Source organism: Stegodyphus dumicola, chromosome 4 (assembly GCF_044657685.1).
Source record: "Stegodyphus dumicola isolate Sdum_Otavi_A_Nest chromosome 4, ASM4465768v1".
Classification (NCBI taxonomy): Eukaryota; Metazoa; Arthropoda; class Arachnida; order Araneae; family Eresidae; genus Stegodyphus; species Stegodyphus dumicola.
In genome coordinates, this window is record NC_140771.1 from 22893504 (window position 1) to 22914364 (window position 20861).

At 32.8% G+C, this 20861-nt stretch overlaps 1 protein-coding gene across 1 annotated transcript in view; it reads left to right on the top strand.

Annotated features, from left to right (window-relative positions):
- Nucleotides 1–20861, top strand: part of LOC118186582 (cell adhesion molecule 2-like) — a 409684-nt gene that overhangs the window by 122574 nt on the left and 266249 nt on the right. The window contains exon 2 of the mRNA XM_035356687.2: nucleotides 8670–8812. Within this exon, the coding sequence (XP_035212578.1) occupies nucleotides 8734–8812 (79 nt within the window). The 5' untranslated portion in view covers nucleotides 8670–8733. The remainder of the gene's footprint in view (nucleotides 1–8669; nucleotides 8813–20861) is intronic.

Below are 20861 nucleotides of genomic sequence, written 5' to 3' on the forward strand. Positions count from 1 at the left end.
TTAGAAATATATAAAAACATTAAAGTTAGTTTAAAGTGCGTTTTTGTAACCAGTAAGAAGTAAATTTCCTTGCAGAAGTAAGTAATGCTAAACTTACTTTTCTTCCTACCAAGGCGTTTTCCTTTTTTATTGTCTATACTTGTCTTTGATGAATGTTAAAATTAGCTTCGATTTTTAAAATATAATTATTAAAAAATTAATTTAAAATTTTCTATAATGAAATACATCATTGCATTTCCATCTCACTAACATAAGAATTTAAAAATAATTTACTTATATTTGAATATGATATCATTTGTATTTTGGAATAATAAGATTAATATTTTATTTCTTAACAAATTTATTATCAATATTCACTCATTTCTGTCGGTTTTCGTGCCAAAAACGGTAAAATAACGGATGTCGTAAAAAATACGACTCGCGCGTCCTTTTGTAAAATTGCCAAGTGTACGTGCTGGAATGTTAAAATATAATTCAAAACTTTTCAGTTATATGTAAGACTTTGATATCAATGGGAGCAATACATTGTATTTTGAATAAAATGGGTAAACTGGAAGTGATATTTTACTTGAGACTCTTGAACAGCTTTCGTAAAAAAGTATATTATAAAATAATGTAAAATTTCTCATATTTGGTGTTTAAACAGGCATGTGATTGACAAAAACATATTACATTTATAAGTATTTATTTAATATAGTATTGTAATTACAAAGATGACGAACTCTGATTACGAAGCAATTGAATATTAGCTTCAATCCTCAATTTTGTGTTCGTTTCGATTTGTGTCCAATCACTTTTCCAATTAAGGGATGCTGTAACCAAATGTTATCAACAGGCATTATTTTAAAGAAATAATATTACAAACCTGAATAATATCAGAATATAAAAAAGTAACGAAACATTTAACGGTCTATTAGTAATTATAAAAATATGCTAGATTTCGTATTGTTGTTGAATTCTATGGGGCGTATTTTCGAAGAAAGTGATGTTTAGTAAATAGAGCTAAAATGAAAAGTAAAAACGTTGGTCATCTCATTAATAACGATGAACATTAATATCATAAACTGAGAAAAGACTGAAAAAGAAATGCATGGCAATATTTCAAACACAGTCAGGAATTTTGAAGTTATGCAGTTTTTAAAACTTTGGGATTCTTAGATCACTGATTTGTGAATCCAAAAGACTATACAACCAGAGGATATACACCGTTCGATGTTATGGTTCCAGATCAAAGCATGCGAACGAATATGTACAATGCGGAAAAAAAAAAAAAAGGACAGTTCTATATCTCCCGTTTTACTGGGCCGATCGACGAAATTCAACTTGCATTTTTCAAGTCTCGAAAGCGTGACTTAGGATATATATTATATTTATGTATATAATTATTCTAATATAGGTATTTTGACTTGCCAAAAGACCTATATTAGAATAATGCTTTGAATAATAATTTGAATACCTATATTAAAATATTGCTTTGAATAACTTTTTCTGAAATGATATGAAAATGTTTTTTTCCATATTTCGATTCTACGACTCACATTTTGCCAAACTGCCAGGTTTTGTAAAAATCGCACGAGTACTTTTTTAAAAATTAGCTCTCAAAATTTTAGCCCTTCAATGTTAATCGAATTGGATTTATATTCATCAATATCTATTTTTATTAAACTTATTTGATTCCTTCTTCCAGAATTCAAAATTTAGACTTATTCCAAATATTCGCATTTTATTTTTTTTATTTATTTTTTAAATTTGTTTTTAAAACATTTTTTATAAATTTTCGAAAACATTTTTTTCATTATAACCCCTAAAATTTTTAACATCCTCTTAAAGTAGATGTATTTCTAGGGACACCTGCAAAATATTTGAGTTGTTTATTCAAAATTTTCTAATATATACATGAAATTGCATATTGACGCCTTTTGAAATTTCGCACCTTTTTTTGAGCGATAATAACGCCAAATAACTCACGATAATAACTCGTTCTGTTAAAATCATTTGAAATTATGAAAGATGACTTTTTCCCAGCTCGTCTGCAATGCAAAACAGGAAAAACAATTAGAAAAAAAACTATAAATTAAGAAGTTCGCCAAGTGAATTATTCTCGGCACAAACTGAAAAAAATACGCCAAGATAAATTTTTGAATTTCTCCGTAAATTTCGCACCAAATTTTACAAAATTCAATATTTAGGCATAATTTGAGTCATAGAATCGAACTACGGAAAACAAATTGGCATGTCATTTGAGAATTCCCATTTTGTGTCAAAATACTTATGCTAGAACAATCCCTTTATATAAATTTAATATATATCTTACGTCGGGCTTTCGTGACATGAAAAGCGCAAGTTGAATTTCGTCAATCGGAACAATAAAACGGGAGATATAGAACTGTACTTTTTTTTTTTTTTTTTCCGCGGAGTACGTGAGTATGCATTGTTATTGTCCATTGCATGGGAGAACAGAATAGTAAAAATAAGACTTGTATTTATAATTAACAATGAACTATTACATGAAAAAATTAAATTTTATTTACAAACTATCAACCGGAAGTGATAATTTACTTAACGCTTGTTGCTGTTCTCGCTCTATTTTTGAGATGTCATGTGCTGTCTTCATCAGGTATCAGGTTTTTTAAAAAATTCGTTAGATTTTTTTTGTAAAGAATTTATCCACGTTCTGGAGAGTGTGATAAACTGAGAACTTGAATGCCGTGCATTTTCAGTATTGCAAATACAGTGTACGTTTAACGAACATCAAAGTCTTCGGGTCGGGACTCGAACCGGAATCCAACTATACGACAGCCAGCATCGCTAGCCGCTATATCTATCGGGGTGGTAAGTGATAATTTAATAAGATAATGTAAGGAAAATACATAATATGAAAACAATAATTTTTCTGCAGTCATAAACACGTAATGCAGTTCTTTGGAAGCACAAAAATAAAAATTCGTTGATTTCACTAGAGCAGATCACCGTAAAGCAAAAATAAATAAATCAAAGTTACCTGAAAAAAAAACAATAAAATAAGATTTGTTTCTTCGCTTCTTTACACTCTTTAATAGACTTCTTTCTAACATTAGTTTCGAAAAGAATTTTCACTCCTGACATTCTTACTTCTCGTTCGGACAGTAACTTTCATTCCTTACGACCTTATTTTTATCAACTATTCGGAGAAAAACTCCTTGATTGTTTCCATTTTACTGTTAAAATTAAAATATTGCCAGATGAAGAAAACGCTATTGTAAATCTCATACGCAAGCAATCCATTGAAACAAGAGCACAGCTACGTGTTGAAGAATAAAGGTCTTTCCTTTTTTTAAATAAGTCCTTCTAGGGCCATTGATTTGTGATGAAATAATACCATAGCAAATGTTCCTTGCCAGTTGGTTTCGACATTTTGAATAAATAATTTTAAATATGAAATTTTAATTTCTACATCTTTAATTGCTGGGCGACTTGATTTTAAATTAGAATGTTTTTGCCGACTTTATAGTTTAAAACTATTTCAATTGCTAACTGAAATTCTCATACCAAAATCAGATTATAATATTTCAATATCTTATGATTTTAAACAGCGCGTTCTTTTTAAAACAGTTACGAAACCAAATTATTGTTTGAAACTTCTAATTCCATTGTTTGATTTTACTGCTCAGTTCTGTCCATTGTTACAGTTGCTTCATGTACTCTCTATTCACCCCTATTATCATAAAACAACTATAACAACGAAGTAAAATAATTGAAATACAAAACCCCAAACAGTAGTTTTGTTTCGTACCTGAAAATGAATGAATAATACGTATACGAATACCTTAAAATGAACATTCTATGCTTTTAAATGTATAAATGTAATCTAAATATTTTGAAATTTTATTGATAAAATCTTCGAGGAATTAAAACTCTAATCAGGTATTTTCAAATTACATTTCTTCCTCTTAAACTTTTGCTTCTACTTTGTCTTCAGAATTTATTAGTGTATCTTTTAGTTTTCATCTTAAACCAGCAATCCTAAACCAATTTAAAATTCTATTCAAATCGAAATGCACCCGCAACTTTCATGAAAGTCTTATTATTTCACCGCGTATTATTTCTTTTTGAGTTTTTAGAGCAACTATATGTATCTACGGGTTTTGCGAAGCTAAAACGTTTTGAAAGAATCGTTTTAGGGTATATATTTCTATCATTTATCCGCCATAAAGAAATTTACTTCGTACGCTTAATAAAAATATACGTAAGAATATTTCTTTCAAATTCCAGTTCTTGAAAATACACTCATGTCCATAAATTAAGGATAATTCGGAGTCACACGGAAATCGAACTCTAAATTAAATATATCACCTGTAAAAATCACTACACACATCTTCAAGAATCATATGCAAATTTCAGGAAGCAACCAGATGACACCGATGGTACATTACAATGACGAGAGTGTAAGAGAGTGATATATAAGGAATACAGGCAAAGAAGTAAAATTGTTCGCAGGCGCTTTATAAGCATTTCAGTGCAATAACCGAATAATTATGACACAAACGACGCATTTGGATGATTTTTTACGTGGTAGAATTATCAGCCGTCTGGAATGTGGGCGTACCCAACTGGAAGTATCAGACGAACTTGGAATTGCCCAGAGTCTCATCTCCAGGCTTTGGCAACGATTCCAATATGATGGTAATGTGAGTAGACGTTACAGCACAGGTCGCCCCAGATTTATAACGGCGAATGAGGACTGGTATTTGGCAGTTACTGCCAAAAGAAACAGGCGGAGCACAGCCTCAGACCTGTCTCTTCAGCTCTCTTCAGCCACTGGTACGATAATTTCGAGGCAGACCGTGTACAGACGCTTAGGGCAGATTGGTCTATATGCTCGTAGACCTGTGAGATGCGTTCTACTTACTACAACTCACTGTCGCCTGCGCTTAGCCTGGAGTAGAGAGCATGCATTGTGGACACCGCAACAGTGGCCTTGTGTGATGTTTTCAGAAAAGTCTAGGTTTATCTTGCAGTCTGATTCTCGCCGGACGTGCATATGGAGAGCTCCAGGTACCTGTTACCACCAAGAAAACATCATTGAACGACACCGTTACGGTGGTGCAGGAGTGCTTGTTTGGGATGGAATTATTCTGGGTTCCAGAACTGACCTGCATGTTCAAATTGAAACCATGACAAGCCAAATCTATCGGAACGTCATTCTGGAACAACATTTGTTTCGACATTCTGGTTTGTTTCGGGCGCCATGGGCGCACAATTCGTGTTTATGGATGACAACGCCCGTCCTCACCGGGCAAACATCGTAAGCGAATGCCTTCAATCGGAGGATATCACTCGTATCGACTGGCCAGCATTCTCACCGGACTTGAATCCAGTAGAGCACGTGTGGCACATACTTGGCCGACGAGTTGCAGCCCGTCAACCTCCTCCTACATGTCTACCGGAACTTCGGAGAGCATTGCGTTTTGAGTGGTGTAATATCCCCCAAGATCAGATCGATAATTTGATACTCAGCATTCCTAGGCGTTGTACGGACTGTATTGCATCGTCTGGGAGACATACAATGTATTAACAATCATACCAACCATGTAATATCGGATTTTTGTAAATAGAGTTTTTTGTAATTTGCTCTAGGGAGAAAAAAATCGCTAATTATTTTAATAATATCAAACATATAGCATCTTATTTTGCTCTTTACCTTTTGTTTAATAAATAAGCTTTACAAATAAGTCAAATTTGTTTTGCTTCTAACTCTTCCTTTGCCTGATTTTGCATTATCCTTAATTTATGGACATGAGTGTAGTTCAATTCTTTGAAATAACAGTAGATATGCATCTTTGTATTATGTTACTGACCATTACTTGCCTTGAGTTGGATCCCAGGCGAGCTGGTTGGTTAAATGGTTGGTTTTCGTGGTTTTTTCCGTGTGTAGCATGAATACAGGTTATTGTATAAGGTATTTCTCCCGCCTTCCTACCGTGCTTTCGTGATGTAGTGGTTCTGCACACTAGGCCGGTTTTCCAGAGGTCCGTGGTTCGATTCCCGACGAAGGCGATTGCAAATTTTTCATTTCTCATGCTTCCAAAAAAGTACCGAATGTCTCTACAGTGGTGCCCGAACTAAAATTTTGTTGGATGATGATTCTCCTCACCCAGGATTTAGCGATTGGGTCCCCTAAATACCCCAGTCACCCTTTAAAAGGGGGATTATATAAGGTATTTCTCCCGCCTTCCTAGCGAGCCTTCGTGGCGTAGAGGTTCTGCACGCTGGGCCGGTATTCCAGAGGTCCGTGGTTCGATTTCCGACGAAGGCGATTTTAAAATTTTCAGTTCTCGTGCTTCCAAAAAATGCCTGACATCTCTACAACTGTCCCACAGAACGTTGTTCCAGAGGGCATCCCTTTCCTTTACGTAGCCTTTAGGTGCTTTGTCGCATGTGAATAAGTTAACTACTAACCACTAGCATTGCTACACTCTGAATGAAAGAAGTTATTAAAATTATATTTATTTATCAAATACTTTTCAATGGAAAAATAAAAGTGATTAAAATATCTGGTAATTTTGAGGTACAGAACATACCGAAATTTTTTACTTTGAGCTTCCGCCTCTAGTACCAATAGTAGTGGTAGGTATGGAATCGAACAGACTTCGGATGGTACTAATGGGAAATGTGTAGTCTATGGGGCTTCAATTCCATGTCAAAGTTCACTTATCTTCCTGGCTACTAGGATATGTCAACCCAGTTTTTCTCCAACCGTTGATCAGAAGTTTTCAAGGAGTAAGAGATCTAAAGAATGCACTGACATAGGCAACAGTCAAACAGCCTGTGTGTTGAGAAAACAGAAAACGTGGGTTGGACAGTTGAACCTCGCCCATCTCACATTGTTTTGTTCAAAGACAGGGCGATGGGATATGGAGATATGGCACAGCTCAGGGAGTTAAAACATTAGTAATTTAACAAGGCCTGTTTAAAACTTTGTGCAGAGTTTAACAGAATGAGAACCCAGTGACATCCCGTATTATCTTTACAGATGAAGGGCCCATATGACGACAAAGAACACGGAGCGTATTCGAGAGGTCCAGGGTCACTTCCCGGCGAAGGCACTGCACATTTTTCATCTCTCCTGCTTCAAAACTCAAATGACTCTACAATACATATATATATATATATATCAATAATAAATCAATATATATATATATTGATTTTGACGATTACAATAAAAAGAGATGCCCACAACTACACGTTATAACAATTTTACATGCAATCTTTCACCAATTTCAATTACCTCAATTTCACCAATTACAATTCAATCCATTTTACAATTTCTTCTGGAAAAAAGAGTCTTCTATTCTATCCATAAGTACGGATGTGACCCCAAAAAAAATAAAAAAATGAAAATGAATTCGGGAACGGTTATAATGAATATTTCCGTTGAGATCTGAAACCCGAAATGTTTCGCGATTACAATACTTTTTTGCTTCTTAACCAGTTTACTGTGATTGACGAGTATACTCGTCATGGAGAAGCATAACGATTATGTGTATTGACGAATATACTCGTCATGCATACAATGCAGTGTAAGCAACGCGCGTATAAAGAAACGTAATAGAAACAGAGAAAAGAAAAATAATAGCAAAGAAACCGGAGCTAGTGATTGATTATAATAAAAAAATGGGTGGAGTGGATATGAGCGATAGAATTATCATAGCGTACTCCACAGCAAGAAAAAGACTCATAAAGTACTACAAAAAGATATTTCTCTATTTCTTAGGCATTATGTGTCTGAATGCATTCATATTATATAAAAAAATATTGGAACATTATTATGTATCAACTTTTTTCTCAAATTTATTGAAGACGCTTTTGCGACGTATCCAACTGAAAGAAAGAAATCGACACAAACTCGGTCATTTAGACCTAATGTAAGCCAATCAGGCGGGAATCATGCTCCGAATTGTATACCCGGAACATCGAAAAAAACAACCCTACGCGATGGTGTTTGCGTTGCTACAAACGTAAGATCAGGGAAAAAATCGCGTTATTAGTGTTCGATTTGCAATGTTTGCTTTGTGTATAGTACCCTGTTTCTCTGAATATCACTCCACAGCAGGAATTTAAATTCTTACTTTTATATGTATAATATTTAATTTAATTTATTGCGTTTTTAGTTTGATATGTATGTAATACATGCTTATGTTAACCAAATAAGTAAGTATTAGTAATAAAATTTTCAATTTTATAAAATAAACCCATCTTTTTCATCCAATATCTTACCAGCGCAACTTACTCTGTGATTGACGAATATAGTCGTCATGGCTCGATTCTGACGATACAAAACGGTACGCACTCTTAAACGAGGGCGCCACAGTTAACTGGTTAAAAGGGAGTAAAAAGATCTGCTATAGCGGTCCCTAGCTCAGTCACATTTCTACAGACGACTTTTAATTGCCACTTATAATATATTTTACTCTTTGTAGGATACTAGTTGGAAGTTTACGACTTTCAGAAACATAAAAAACTGTATATAGGATAAGTATCTAAATTTAGAATAAAACTCAGCGGATTTCAGCGTATAAAATCAGCTATATTGCTCATCATATTTACTCGACACTAGTGCAAAATATTCAGTTTTAATTACATAAAAAATTGTTAATTAGTTTAAAACAGTAATGTTTTTGTTTTTCTAGGTTTTACTTCGAGATTCCCAGATGCATTTTTACCCGCATTGCTCATGATTCATCTGAATGAGACATGATCAAGGACCCTCCGTTTTCCGCATATATCATTGAAAATCTCCTTTTCTTATTTGTGACGTCAGTGCCCATAATAAGTAAGTAAGCTGCATAGAAGAATTTTAATGCTTTTGAATTATGATTTAAAGAAATATTCTTTTGCTCTTCAACGTTTGTTAAAACTGCTTAATTTATTCGAAATGCAATGAAAGGAATGCATTTTAACTTATGTTAACTCGAGGTAAATACATTATAATTTAAGGATAATGGGCATCCATTGAAATTCCTTACATTGAATTCACTTTAGCATAATTTTAGTAACTTTCTGCCTAATAAGATCTCAGAGAATATGTCATGAAATGTTTATAAGCTATTTTAGAATGTTTGTTAAATTACAGACGAAGATATCTTAGAATATTTCTAAAAAATAATATGTAGAAATACTTATTAGATTACTAAATTTTTATATACTTCATTTAAATAATACGATACTTATTTTGAAAAATAAATATTACGCTGTTCAAGAAATAGTTATAGTTTTAGTTTCTTTATATGGAGAACTAGTAAAAGCCGGAAGAATACGACTGTTCATTTGTTAATAATTCGAGAATTCACAAATATATTTCACATGTACGCAGGAATATCTTCAAGCTTTTAAACCATTTATTTCATGAAAGTACATTTTATATGAAAAGATGATATAGTTATCCTAAAATAAAGTAAAAAAAAAGAAAATTTCATTTTAAGAATTTAAGATAAGAATAATTTTTAAGAAAAATTTTCCTTTGTTTGCTTAGAAAAATGTTAGTTTTTAGCAGAGTTTAGAAAATATTTTTTTTCTAGCATGATCAATTGTTTACATTATGCTGTTAGAAACAATGGTATTTTTATAGCAATTTGACTTGTTTAATTCTATAGTAAAATAAAATCCATAAAATTATGAATATATCACATTTCTTTTTTGCCCACACAGCTGTCGACCTGTACGTTGTGTTTTGTTCGTAATTTCTCGAATGACGTTTATCAGCTCTCATAATCGTTGTAAATGGGTAAAAAAATCAGTAAATGGTGGTAAACAAAGTATGCAAGTTAAAAAGTCAAGATAATTTGGAGTTATTTTTGAATCTATTTACGTTTCGCTCAACCAAAACATGTTATAACTACTCAGTGTGCAAAATATATATAATTTTTTTTTATTTACTAATTAGTTTTTCTGAATTAAAACATTTCCATTTGCACTGAATTCCGCATACCAGAATAACATTGGTCCTCAAAATTGAATCATGCCGCTTTCACGAGCAAACATTAACTCATACTTCTGTGGAAATGAACAGCCATACATAGAGAGAAAGGTATCTGGACTCAAAACAGTACCTACAGAGATTTGTTCGCAAATTTTTCAGTTTTTGTTTGTTTGTTTTTTTACTTCCTTGTAAGAAGTAAAACGGAACGATTCAAATCGCGAAAATTTTCCCGTATAATGTTTTGACGAAATAATTGATTTTGACCACTATCCAGTGCAATTTAATGATATTTTTGCATGACATCCGCAAGTAAGGCCAGAATAAAGGACTCTATGTAGATGTGCACCTCGTATTTTGGTTGTAATCCGCCGCGTAAAATGTATATAAATATATTTACATATATGTATTCACTCTGTTACCTGGCTCAGTGAGCTCAGTTTCTGTACTCTTATATGTTTGTAAATTGTGCATTTTTTGCTTTACAAATGAGAGAATTATGCTGTTCTTACCTTCTGGTTAAGGTTTTTATGCCTTCAGAAAATTTGCAGCCAATATTTGTACAATTATCAACAATTTAAAAGCTGTTTAAGTGCGGTTAAGCCTAATTTTTAAATAACATGGCGGACGTATTTGTTTGCATTTGTAACAGCATAATTGTAGATTTGTTGCCAATCTAGAGAGACTAAGCTTCGCAGCAACAGAGATAACGCTTTCATTTATTATTGCGAATTAAATCATGCTTAAGCCATTTTGGAATTTTTTCGAGGAAATAAGTGTTTAAGATTTACTTCGTAATTTTTATTATAGATATTAGGAGTTTTTATGTATTTTTGCCTTGTCGCGAAGTGAGAACTGAATTAATTGAATGAGAAATACTAAATCGTCTGTGAAAAACTGTTCTTTTTTGTTTTGTTTGCTTATTTTCTTTTATACATCGTTCTAGCTTTATTATAGTATTTGAAAAGAACATTTGGCAACGATTAGATAATTCTTTAAATGATATAAATTTTGTGCATTCTGAGTTATAATATGAACGAAATATAATATCGTTAAGTGAAGCTAGCGCCAGAGTGTCGCTACTGTAAACAAATATAGTTAATTTTAAAGAGTGCATTTATTCTATTGTTGTTTGTGCGCCCTCGACGAAGTAGATTTAATTCAATCCAATAAGTTTAAATGAAATGCAAGAAAAAATGCGTATAATTTAATACTATTCCGTACAAGGAAGTCATGTGGTTTACACATCAGATTTTTTTTTTTTTTTTTTTTGTTTTGTTAGTTTAGTTGCCACATTTTTTAGCACATTGTATTTACATAAATATTTTACCTTCAAATACAATAAAGCCTTTTGCAGCATCGGAAGAGGTATTTTATACCATAGCTCTCGAACAGCATTTCAAAGTCTAAGGAGGTTGTAGGTCGACGTTTGGACAACCCGCTTTTTAAAGCCCAAAAATACATAGATGATAGATCAGAAAATTCAGTAAGGGATATGAGTGAAGGGTATGCCCTTGAAACCCGTTTCTTGTTCCATTTTCTCCAGGAAATGAACAATAGATTTTCACCTGTCGTTGCTTGCTTTGTCTTGATGCAATTCTGCTGATTGATCACACTGTCTGTATATAAAACGTATTTCATATTTGAAAATTGGGTATAAATATATTTTTGGTAATATGTAGAGTTGATCATATCATTTTCGTCCACTCTCCTTATGTTTAATTTGCTGTTATATGAAAACCCAACATTCCTTAGAAAACCTTTGTTTAGAACATTGAACTATACAGTATTTCACAATTTTTTCCTCCTCTTTGATGTTTGACTTGGTGGATAAATGGATCTCTTTTTATTGCAGTCATTTAAGTACACTCAAGAATCGTCTACTGTGGCAATAAATTTCCATTTTTATCCGGATAAATGTTTCTCATAAAGAATTCTGCAGCGTGTTCTGCGTTCGGTGATATATCCTGGAGAACGACGATTCATATTATGTTGTTTCGTCTTTTTAAGATTCAAATCAGCATTAATCACTTTGTTTACAGTTGATAATGAAAATTTTAATGATTTTGCAACTCTCCTTTGACTTAGTGAACATTCTTTTAACATTCAAAATCTTACTTATGCAACATTCAAAACATTCCGTTTTTTCCTTAGATACATATTGGGAACATTTTTTCCACCTTGAAGCTAAACTTTGACGTTCTTTTCATTTATTAACAACATTACCTAGCTTTAGATATCCAAACACCATGGCTTTCAACACTTTTTTGAATAATTTGGTACGAATAATTTTATTCGGAAAGGATACAAAAATAGCCCTTCGTCCATTGCTTCTTTAAAAGCGCCATTTTTTATGAAAACAAGATTGTCAAGTAGCGGATGATAATTTACACTTTCCAAAATATAATTGCAGTTAAAAAAAGAAGTGCAAGCAGGAGATGTTTTGTTACAGCAAAGCAGAAATCGTCTAAAAATGTGCAAATAGCTTTTGTATTGCTGAAATCATTAGAACTGTATATCCTTCATTTCTACTTGTAGCCACTAGAAATAAAATTACTAAGCAATGCCATTTTGCCTCGAGCACAGATCCCAAAGATGATGTTGACGGACTGCTGCGAGTTTCTGTTGTTTTTCGTTGTGTTACTTGAATATGTGTGCTCAAGTCAACTTAAATGAGCTTCCACAGATTATCATTATTAAATCAGATGACATTCACATTCTTTTTCACAGAAACTAACTTTGTGACAATTATTTCTAAGGTCCACTAACAGCTGGAATGAGGTTAAGTTTTTTCTTATTCAACTCCAATCACAGTGCTGTCTCAGACAAAAATTTATGCAAATTTAATACCAAGCAGCATAATTTTAGCAGTAGATGTTAATTTAAATCGTAAGCTTGCGCTAAGTTCCTAATTTACTACCTGAGTAAACCTTACTGCTTTGTAAGAGGATACTTTTTTTTTAATCTTGTTAAGCTGCTTTAAGAACTTAGATACAGCTTATCCGACTAGACGTTGCTGTTTTGAAAATAAGAGAATTGTAAATCATCCTAATCTTATTAACTAGAGAAAAAACCTCAAATTGCAATTATAACGAGATTGCAATTATAACGATTATAACTAGTATTATTCCTTTTATTTGAGTTGTAATCTTGAATTTGTAAAGCGACTAGGAAGGGCCTAATAAGTAATTATTTTGTTTCAAACTGGAATTGTGTACAAGTTAAAAATTTGCAAACAGCGATCGTTGCCCCTTACCACCTAGATAATTCTGTGATTACCAATGCGTTGAAAGTTCAATTTAACCTAATTTCTTACCACAGAAGTTACAAGTTAACATATTTTTTGTTGTAATTCCGTATTAGAATGTTATTTTTCCTTGAAATACTAAATAGGATTTGCAACTCCTAAGTGAAAATATCCGACATGAATCAGTAACTGCAGCATAATATTTCAGAGAATAAATAGTTTCCTAAAAACTTTAAATTTCAAAAGGTTCAAAAAAGCACTTAAAAGGTTTGAAAAAGGAAATGTTATTAAAATAGAAAAAGTGTTAACGTAGTATATAGGAATATCTCACTCAAGGGCATACCACCAAATTTCATACAAAATACGTAAACTGCTTCAGTACTTGCATTCATTCCTCAAAGAAATGAAATGCACACATAGTCACTTTAATCTTACTGTCCATTAAAATACGCATTTTAGACAATTTTCGAGGAAATAATTCTCTGTTATGCAATTTCGAGAAACTATTTTCCTCAATTCACTTAGCAAATAGAAACCCGGTACGAAGTATTTTCAATGGAGCTGTCCCGGACGATTATCGTTTGGAACGACTGATAACACACTCATTCATCTATTACAAACACAGACAGTTTCTCCAATTTTGAGATGAGGTAAATTGCCTTGTCCATTGGTATTATTTGTTCAATACCTTTCCTGGCGTTATGTGACCCATTTAATAATTATTCACCTAATGGTACCAGCTCCCCATTTGATTGATGTAACTTCCGCATGAAGTGATTGGTTGTTTTCTGATGATTTAATCATTCCAATTACAGATTAAACATGAAGTGTTTGACTTATTTCTTAGTGCGTGACGGTATTTTAAGTAAGAAATATTTTTAGATGTGTTTTAGTGTTCCTTCTCTTCTAGCGTTTCGTATTCAGGCTATTACGAATTTACCTAAAAAGTTGCATACATTTGCATGTACGAGACAAACTAATTTCCAAGGGCATAGTTTCATATTGTAACTAACACATTAAATTAAACTTATAACCATTTTCTGTATGCAAATAGCTTTAATAAAACCAGAGTTATCGTATTTCTTAACCTTATGGCCTTGAGGATGAAATCAAGGTTAAATAAACTGACGAATAAAACTGGCGAATATATACGGCTAAATATTATTAATTCGCATGGTACTTTTTAATTAAAGCTTTCGATTCTGTATTTTATAAGAGCGTCTGGGCCTTCTGCAACTTCACTGCTATAGAGTTTGTTAATCTCCTAGTCACTGTAATAGATTCACACATTTAAACTTTAATTTTGAATTTATGTTCTAGAAATACTGCTGTTCAGATGTTCGCGAAAAACAATTTCAAAACATTTCTGTCTGAATCAGAAAACTCCGTTACCTAGCAATTTACGAAGCAACAACCACCGGAACTCAAACACTTGCTCCAATGCTCTTGACATTCCTGGAAGTATTATTAGAAAGCCGTTTTTAACTCGATTTAAAACTAACAGATTATCTATAAAATATTAGCAGATAATTTTTAGCATCATGTACTTAGAGACGAATAGATTCATGCATATTTCTTTACGAAATTTCAATTTGGAGAAATTTGAAAAATCTTTGACACAGTCAAAATCGTAAAAACAACCTTGTATTTAGCGTAGGTATAATGAAACACTCAATCGATTTCGAGGGCAGCTAAAGGTCCCTCTTCATCAGAAGAAAGAAATACTTAGAAGAAAATAAAGGAGTCACAGAAACACGTGGTCCTTATCAGCACTGCACGTGGTTATAACTAGATCTTTAATCAGAGTTGCACTGGCCGCCTATTTTTACTGAGCCAGGCTATCTGATCAAGCATAAAGGACAAGAAAAAATTAGCGAAGTTAAAATAGGGAGCGAGGGGCAAATGCACCTTACGCTCAAAATCTGAACTTCAAATAATGGAAAGCAACCACTGAACGGATTTTTATACCCCCTGGTAGTACCAAACGCGAGGAGGTAACGCCATCTATCGGCAAAAATAACTGAATTAAGATAGTAGAATTTTAAAGGCATTAGGAAGGACTGGATTGGACTTCAAATCATTCACTAAACCTGCTAAATCTTTGTGAATGTGAAAAGCCCCGTAGATTGTTGCCATTGTTCGCTTTCAAATCGTTGAGTTTGTTACTCAAAAATTCGTTAACTAATAAACTTTAAAGTTTTACAAAATATGAAATCGATATTAAAACAAATTCCAAATTTCAAATTTTGGTTTCCACATGCCCATATTCGCAGTCAGATTACGTCATTTAAAATTCTATGGTTCTATGTACCGTTGTTTTATCACAATGCGAGAAATATACATACATTTATGCAGATTTTTCATTATTTAATTTCTTCAAATATAATGCAGGACTCTAACATTTGGTGGCAACATTTTGAAAAGTGAAACGGACATTATAGTGATTCAACGCAAAATCGCAAAACGAAACCAACTGTCCTTCGAGGACAAAGCCCCTTTGGACTAATATCAGTACAAGTTAATTAAGTTATTAAAAATTAATAGGAAAAGTAAGCATTGAATTCCCCTTTAAAATGTATATATATATATCTATCTTAAACTGCTGAACTTCTAATGCATCTATTACTTTTTCACTATAAGTTTGCATATAGCATATAAGTTGACTTAATATATAACTTACTCCTAATTTACAAGAAGAAATAATCGGCCAAAATAAGTAAATCTATTTCGGGTTTTCAAAGAAAGAAAATTTCTAATCTTCTTGTCAATACTTATTAAAACTTTTAAGACTTACAAAAAAATGGCACCACATTTCTACCATTTTTGCTTTTATATTGACAAAACATCACACCAGAAAAGAAGCTTTCAGTTCTGTATAACTCGTAGATAACAAGTTCTAATATTTCCTTTGCTCACTCATTGTTTTATATTCTTACCTAAATGTATTAAACATTTTGCCTTCAATGAAAAAAGCATTTTTCTAAAAGCAGAATAAAGCATTATTCAGTTAAAGCATATTTTATTACTGAGTTATTCTTATATGAAGTTCCTGATATGATATTGAAAATGTTTATGCGCCACAGAGCATAAGAGAAACCACGAAAATACTCTAGATGGTGGAATCATTTTTAATAAAACAAGGAATGGTTTCAAAACAACAACACAATAGTGTTGCCTGCGAAGGCAGTTTTATCCCCGCCTTTGAAATGCCATATATTATTAGGGCCATAAAACATTTCTTTCCATCGCATTTAACACTGGAAATATTTATCTTGTAACAAGGAGCACAAAGCTGAGATTTAAAAAAATTCCTTTGCAGTGCATTTTCTTTAAGACCACGAAATAAATGACAAAATATTTTCTTCCGGAAACAATGAAAATACCTTTGTTTGAATTTTGCTTTTGCAAACATTCAACGCTTTGTTTGAAAGATTATTTCACTGTAAAAAAATAACTACAGTCATTAACAGCAGTTTTGTCTTCTGATGTGACAGCCAAATATTACGTCTGAAACATCTTTGTCTGCGATTTTCCTTATATTAAAAACAGATTTTGCGCGACAAACTGCATTTATATATATTAGACATACGAAACACTCTACAAAAATCAATTAAATGTCTTGTCTTCTATTGGAAAATTAAATTTAGTATTTGAATTAAACCTTAAATGAGTTATTATCATTGGCTTTAAAAATACTTGACATAGAGATTTTTTAATACTTCTGAAGTAATAATATTCTAAGTAATTGCTAAAGATGATTAAAAATTAATATTTTATGTCCTGTATAAATTATTAAATGTAGAATAGTAACTTACGCATTTTAAAATTATGTTCTTTACGTGATATGTACAATTAAAGTCATGATAGTGAAAATACATTTGTGATGTTCATTTATATAGCAAAACTTGAATTTCTCCGAATATTATAGCTAGAGTACTATCTTTGAACTACGCAGGCAATCTATGTCTTCTTTCTTTTACTAATTGTGAAAGGCGCACGTAGTTAGGCTACTTCCATAGCTAAGCCCATAAGAAAATTATTTACACAGCCTTGGCCAAAAGTATTAAACGCCGTATAATAATGCAGTTACTTTGAAATAAAGCAAACATTTTGTCATTGAATCTAAGCAATATATATTTACTATTTTAATATTTAGTATTTCGAGCTTAAGCTTTTTAATTACAGCAACACCTCTACTAGGCACATTAGCCACTACTTTATGATACACTGCCATATTTATGTCAGCCAACTTTGTTCAAGCGTGTAATTAAGAGAAAATTTGCGTATAACTGAGTACTGGCATAGCTCTTTATGTAAAATACACACACATGTTCTATCGGGTTAATATTTGGGGATCGTGGTAACCAGTCTAATATACGAGGATCAGTCAAAACGTTAGTTGCACTGCCTAAGAAAACAAAATGAGAGCAAAATTTTAAATTAACTTTATTTATATCTTAAAGTTCCATTCAAAATCTACTTTTCAACGTAATTACCTCCGCTATTTCAGCATTTGTCTAGGCGTGGTACAAGTATTTCGATGCCTTCTGCAAAGAAATAACATGATCCTTACACCCTTTTGTTATTTTCTGTAAGAATTACAATAATTTTCCAAATTATCAATTAGCTAGTCCAACGCAATAATTAAACTTTATTGTATAGAAGCGAATGAGGGAATATTTAAGAAAATTCAACTTTAGGTTAAGGGAGAACTATTTTGGAGCTGGTCATAACGTGAGAATTGCTTGGAGCTGTTGTCATTTCCACTAGGTCCGTCATTATTGGCAAAATGAGCAAGCTCAAAAAGAATTCCTGCTTTCAAATATCCAGTAAAGTTTTGCATTTTTAAGCAAGAACTTAACTTAATTTCTACGATTATGCTACTAGGTAGAAATTCCTGTCTAGGACCAGTTATTTCACAACGGAACTCACTAAAGACATTCTAACGGAACTCTCACCAAATTAACTAGGCTTAAAAGCTGATCAGAGCATTTTTACAGTACTTCGACAAACATGCTGATCAGTTCGTTATTAAATCTTAATCTATCAAATAATTACGTGAATTCTTCGATCGAAAATATACATCATTACAGAGTTTATGATTGTCTTCTTTTTATTAGAGGAATGCGTTCCAATATTTGTGCGAATTCATTCAACGTATAAAAGATTGCAACGCCTTCCTTAGATAAAACTTTATGGTTCTTTCCTTAGTGGAAATTCCACACAAATTTAACTTGATAAAAACTCAAACTACAATATATCTCACTCGGTAATTACAACTTCCGGACAAAGACTATTTTCCTCTTTATTATTTGTATTCCAAAAATGGCCAACTGAGTTGCAACTAAAAATGCAGAAATTTTGTAGTTTGAAGTTCCCTACGGATGAATGAGTTGACTTCATTTTCCTAAGTACGTTTGTTTTCTTTTTTTATATGTAACGTATGTTAGAACTATCTGTCCCACTAGGCAGAAAGTCCTTTCATTGTTTACAGGTAATTAAGCAATAATCCATACTTTTCACACATTCACAAAATCGTAGAATCTTCGTCTTAGTACTGAAAGAAAATTAATTGTTATTTACATTTTCAAAACACACTTGCATAATAAAGGTATTTTAACCACGTTACAAATGTCCAAAGAGATTATACACATATGTAGTTTTTAAGGTTTTAGTCTTAAACTGTACAAGAAATTTTCATTTACTTTCTTTCGCTAAGTGGGTGACATAGGCTTTTAAAATAAGTAATTATTTTGACTTTCTTTTAAGTAACGTTAGGTAATTTACAACTTACCTAACGTTACTTAAAACTGTTAGGTAAGTTTACAAATTAAATGCATTAAAGAACAGATTATGCTGATTTCAGCCGTTATTATTTGCTGCTCTTATTTCAGATCTCAAATCATAAAATGTATATTTTATTCATATATAAATTGGTATTTTCGATCAACTGCAAAAGAAGCAAAACCATTGCAGTAAGTGCCACACCTAGGGAACTAGGTGCAAAATTCGATGGTACCATGCACTGAAAAGATTCTTAATACAGTTTTAGGTTTAATCAATAGGAAAACACAGTAGAAATCTGCGAATATAAAAAAGGTCTCGTCAGTTACTTTAATGGTTCTAAACTAAATTAGCTCAAAAGAAAAAATGAAAAGGAACCAAACGCCGTTATGATTCGTATTTTAAGGTACTAAAATCGTCTATCTATCTTATATCATTTATCAGAATATTCAAAGAAATTTAGCCATCTTATATAATTAAAAACAGCATTCCAAAAAAATGGAAATACCAATTTCAAATTCCATTCATACATATTAAGTGTTTTTATGCTTTCTTCTTCTGTTTTCAGTAATAACAATTAAAGAACACCTTTCTGTGTTTATAAATAGCTATATTAGTGCTAAACTTACTATTTCCGATATCATTGTGAGCCCTAATATTTCTAAATAAAATGTATTTGTTTATTGTCATCAAATGTAAGACAAGTGTATAAAAATGTGTGTATAGTATATATAGACAGAGATATACTGCTATAGATATCGATAGATAGATATTTGTTTACTTAGAATTTTCATTCTAATTTAATAGCAGTTTTGAACGCTTTTTTATTACCAGCCTACTTTAAGTATGTTATCTCCAGGATTCTTTTAAATTTATAATGATTTTGAACTTTACAAACTTAAAACCTATAGTACAGTAAAGTTTTACTACTGAAACTTAACTGTTAGTAGGCTCTATACTTTCAACAATTGCTAGTATCTCTACTTAAAATACTGACTCAAATTTATTCCAATAATTTATCGCATTAATTAAATTTATGTTCCTTGGAGATGATATGTAAAAAACCTTTACTAATAATCAATTTATAATACAAGGGGTGATCAAATGAAAAGGTACGAAACGACACGGTGGGTACAAATTTAGACTTTATTCAAAATATACACCATAGGCCTGAGCACAACGATCCCGCTGATGAACAAGCCGCAGGATTCCTTGTTCCCAAAATTCCTGTGGCCGTGACGAGACCCAGTCCTTCACAGCGTCCTCGAGGACGTCGTCCAGTTCAAGCGTTTCCCTTTCAGGTGTTTCTTCATTTTACAAAACACATGGAAATCGCAAGGCGAGATGTCTGGACTGTAGGGCGGATGGTCCAAAGTCTCCCACTTGAACTTGGCCAGTTCCATATGTGTGACTCTGGAGACGTGTGGACTCGCGTTATCATGGAGCAGAACCACACCCTCCGTGAGCAGCCCCGGTCTTTTGTTCTTGATGGAACTGCGTAGGCGTCGAAGTGTCTCACAGTACACATCGGAGTTAATGGTTTTCCTGTGTTCGAGGAATTTCACAAGTAACGGACCTTGAACGTCCAAAAAGGCGGTGAGCAATACCTTACCTGCTGACGGCACGGCTTTGAACTTCTTAGAGGGAGGTGACGACGCATGCTTCCACTGCATGCTGTCCCGCTTTGTCTCTGGCTCGTAGTGATGGCACCAGGTCTCCTCCCCTGTGACGATCCGCTCCATGAAAGCGGGGTCTTCCTGATACCGAAACAAATGTTGCCCCATACGCTGTTCCTTTTGCTGGTCGGTGAGCTGCTTCGGAACTGAAGAGGCACACACCTTCCGAAATCGCAACCTGTCGTGAACAATTGTCCGC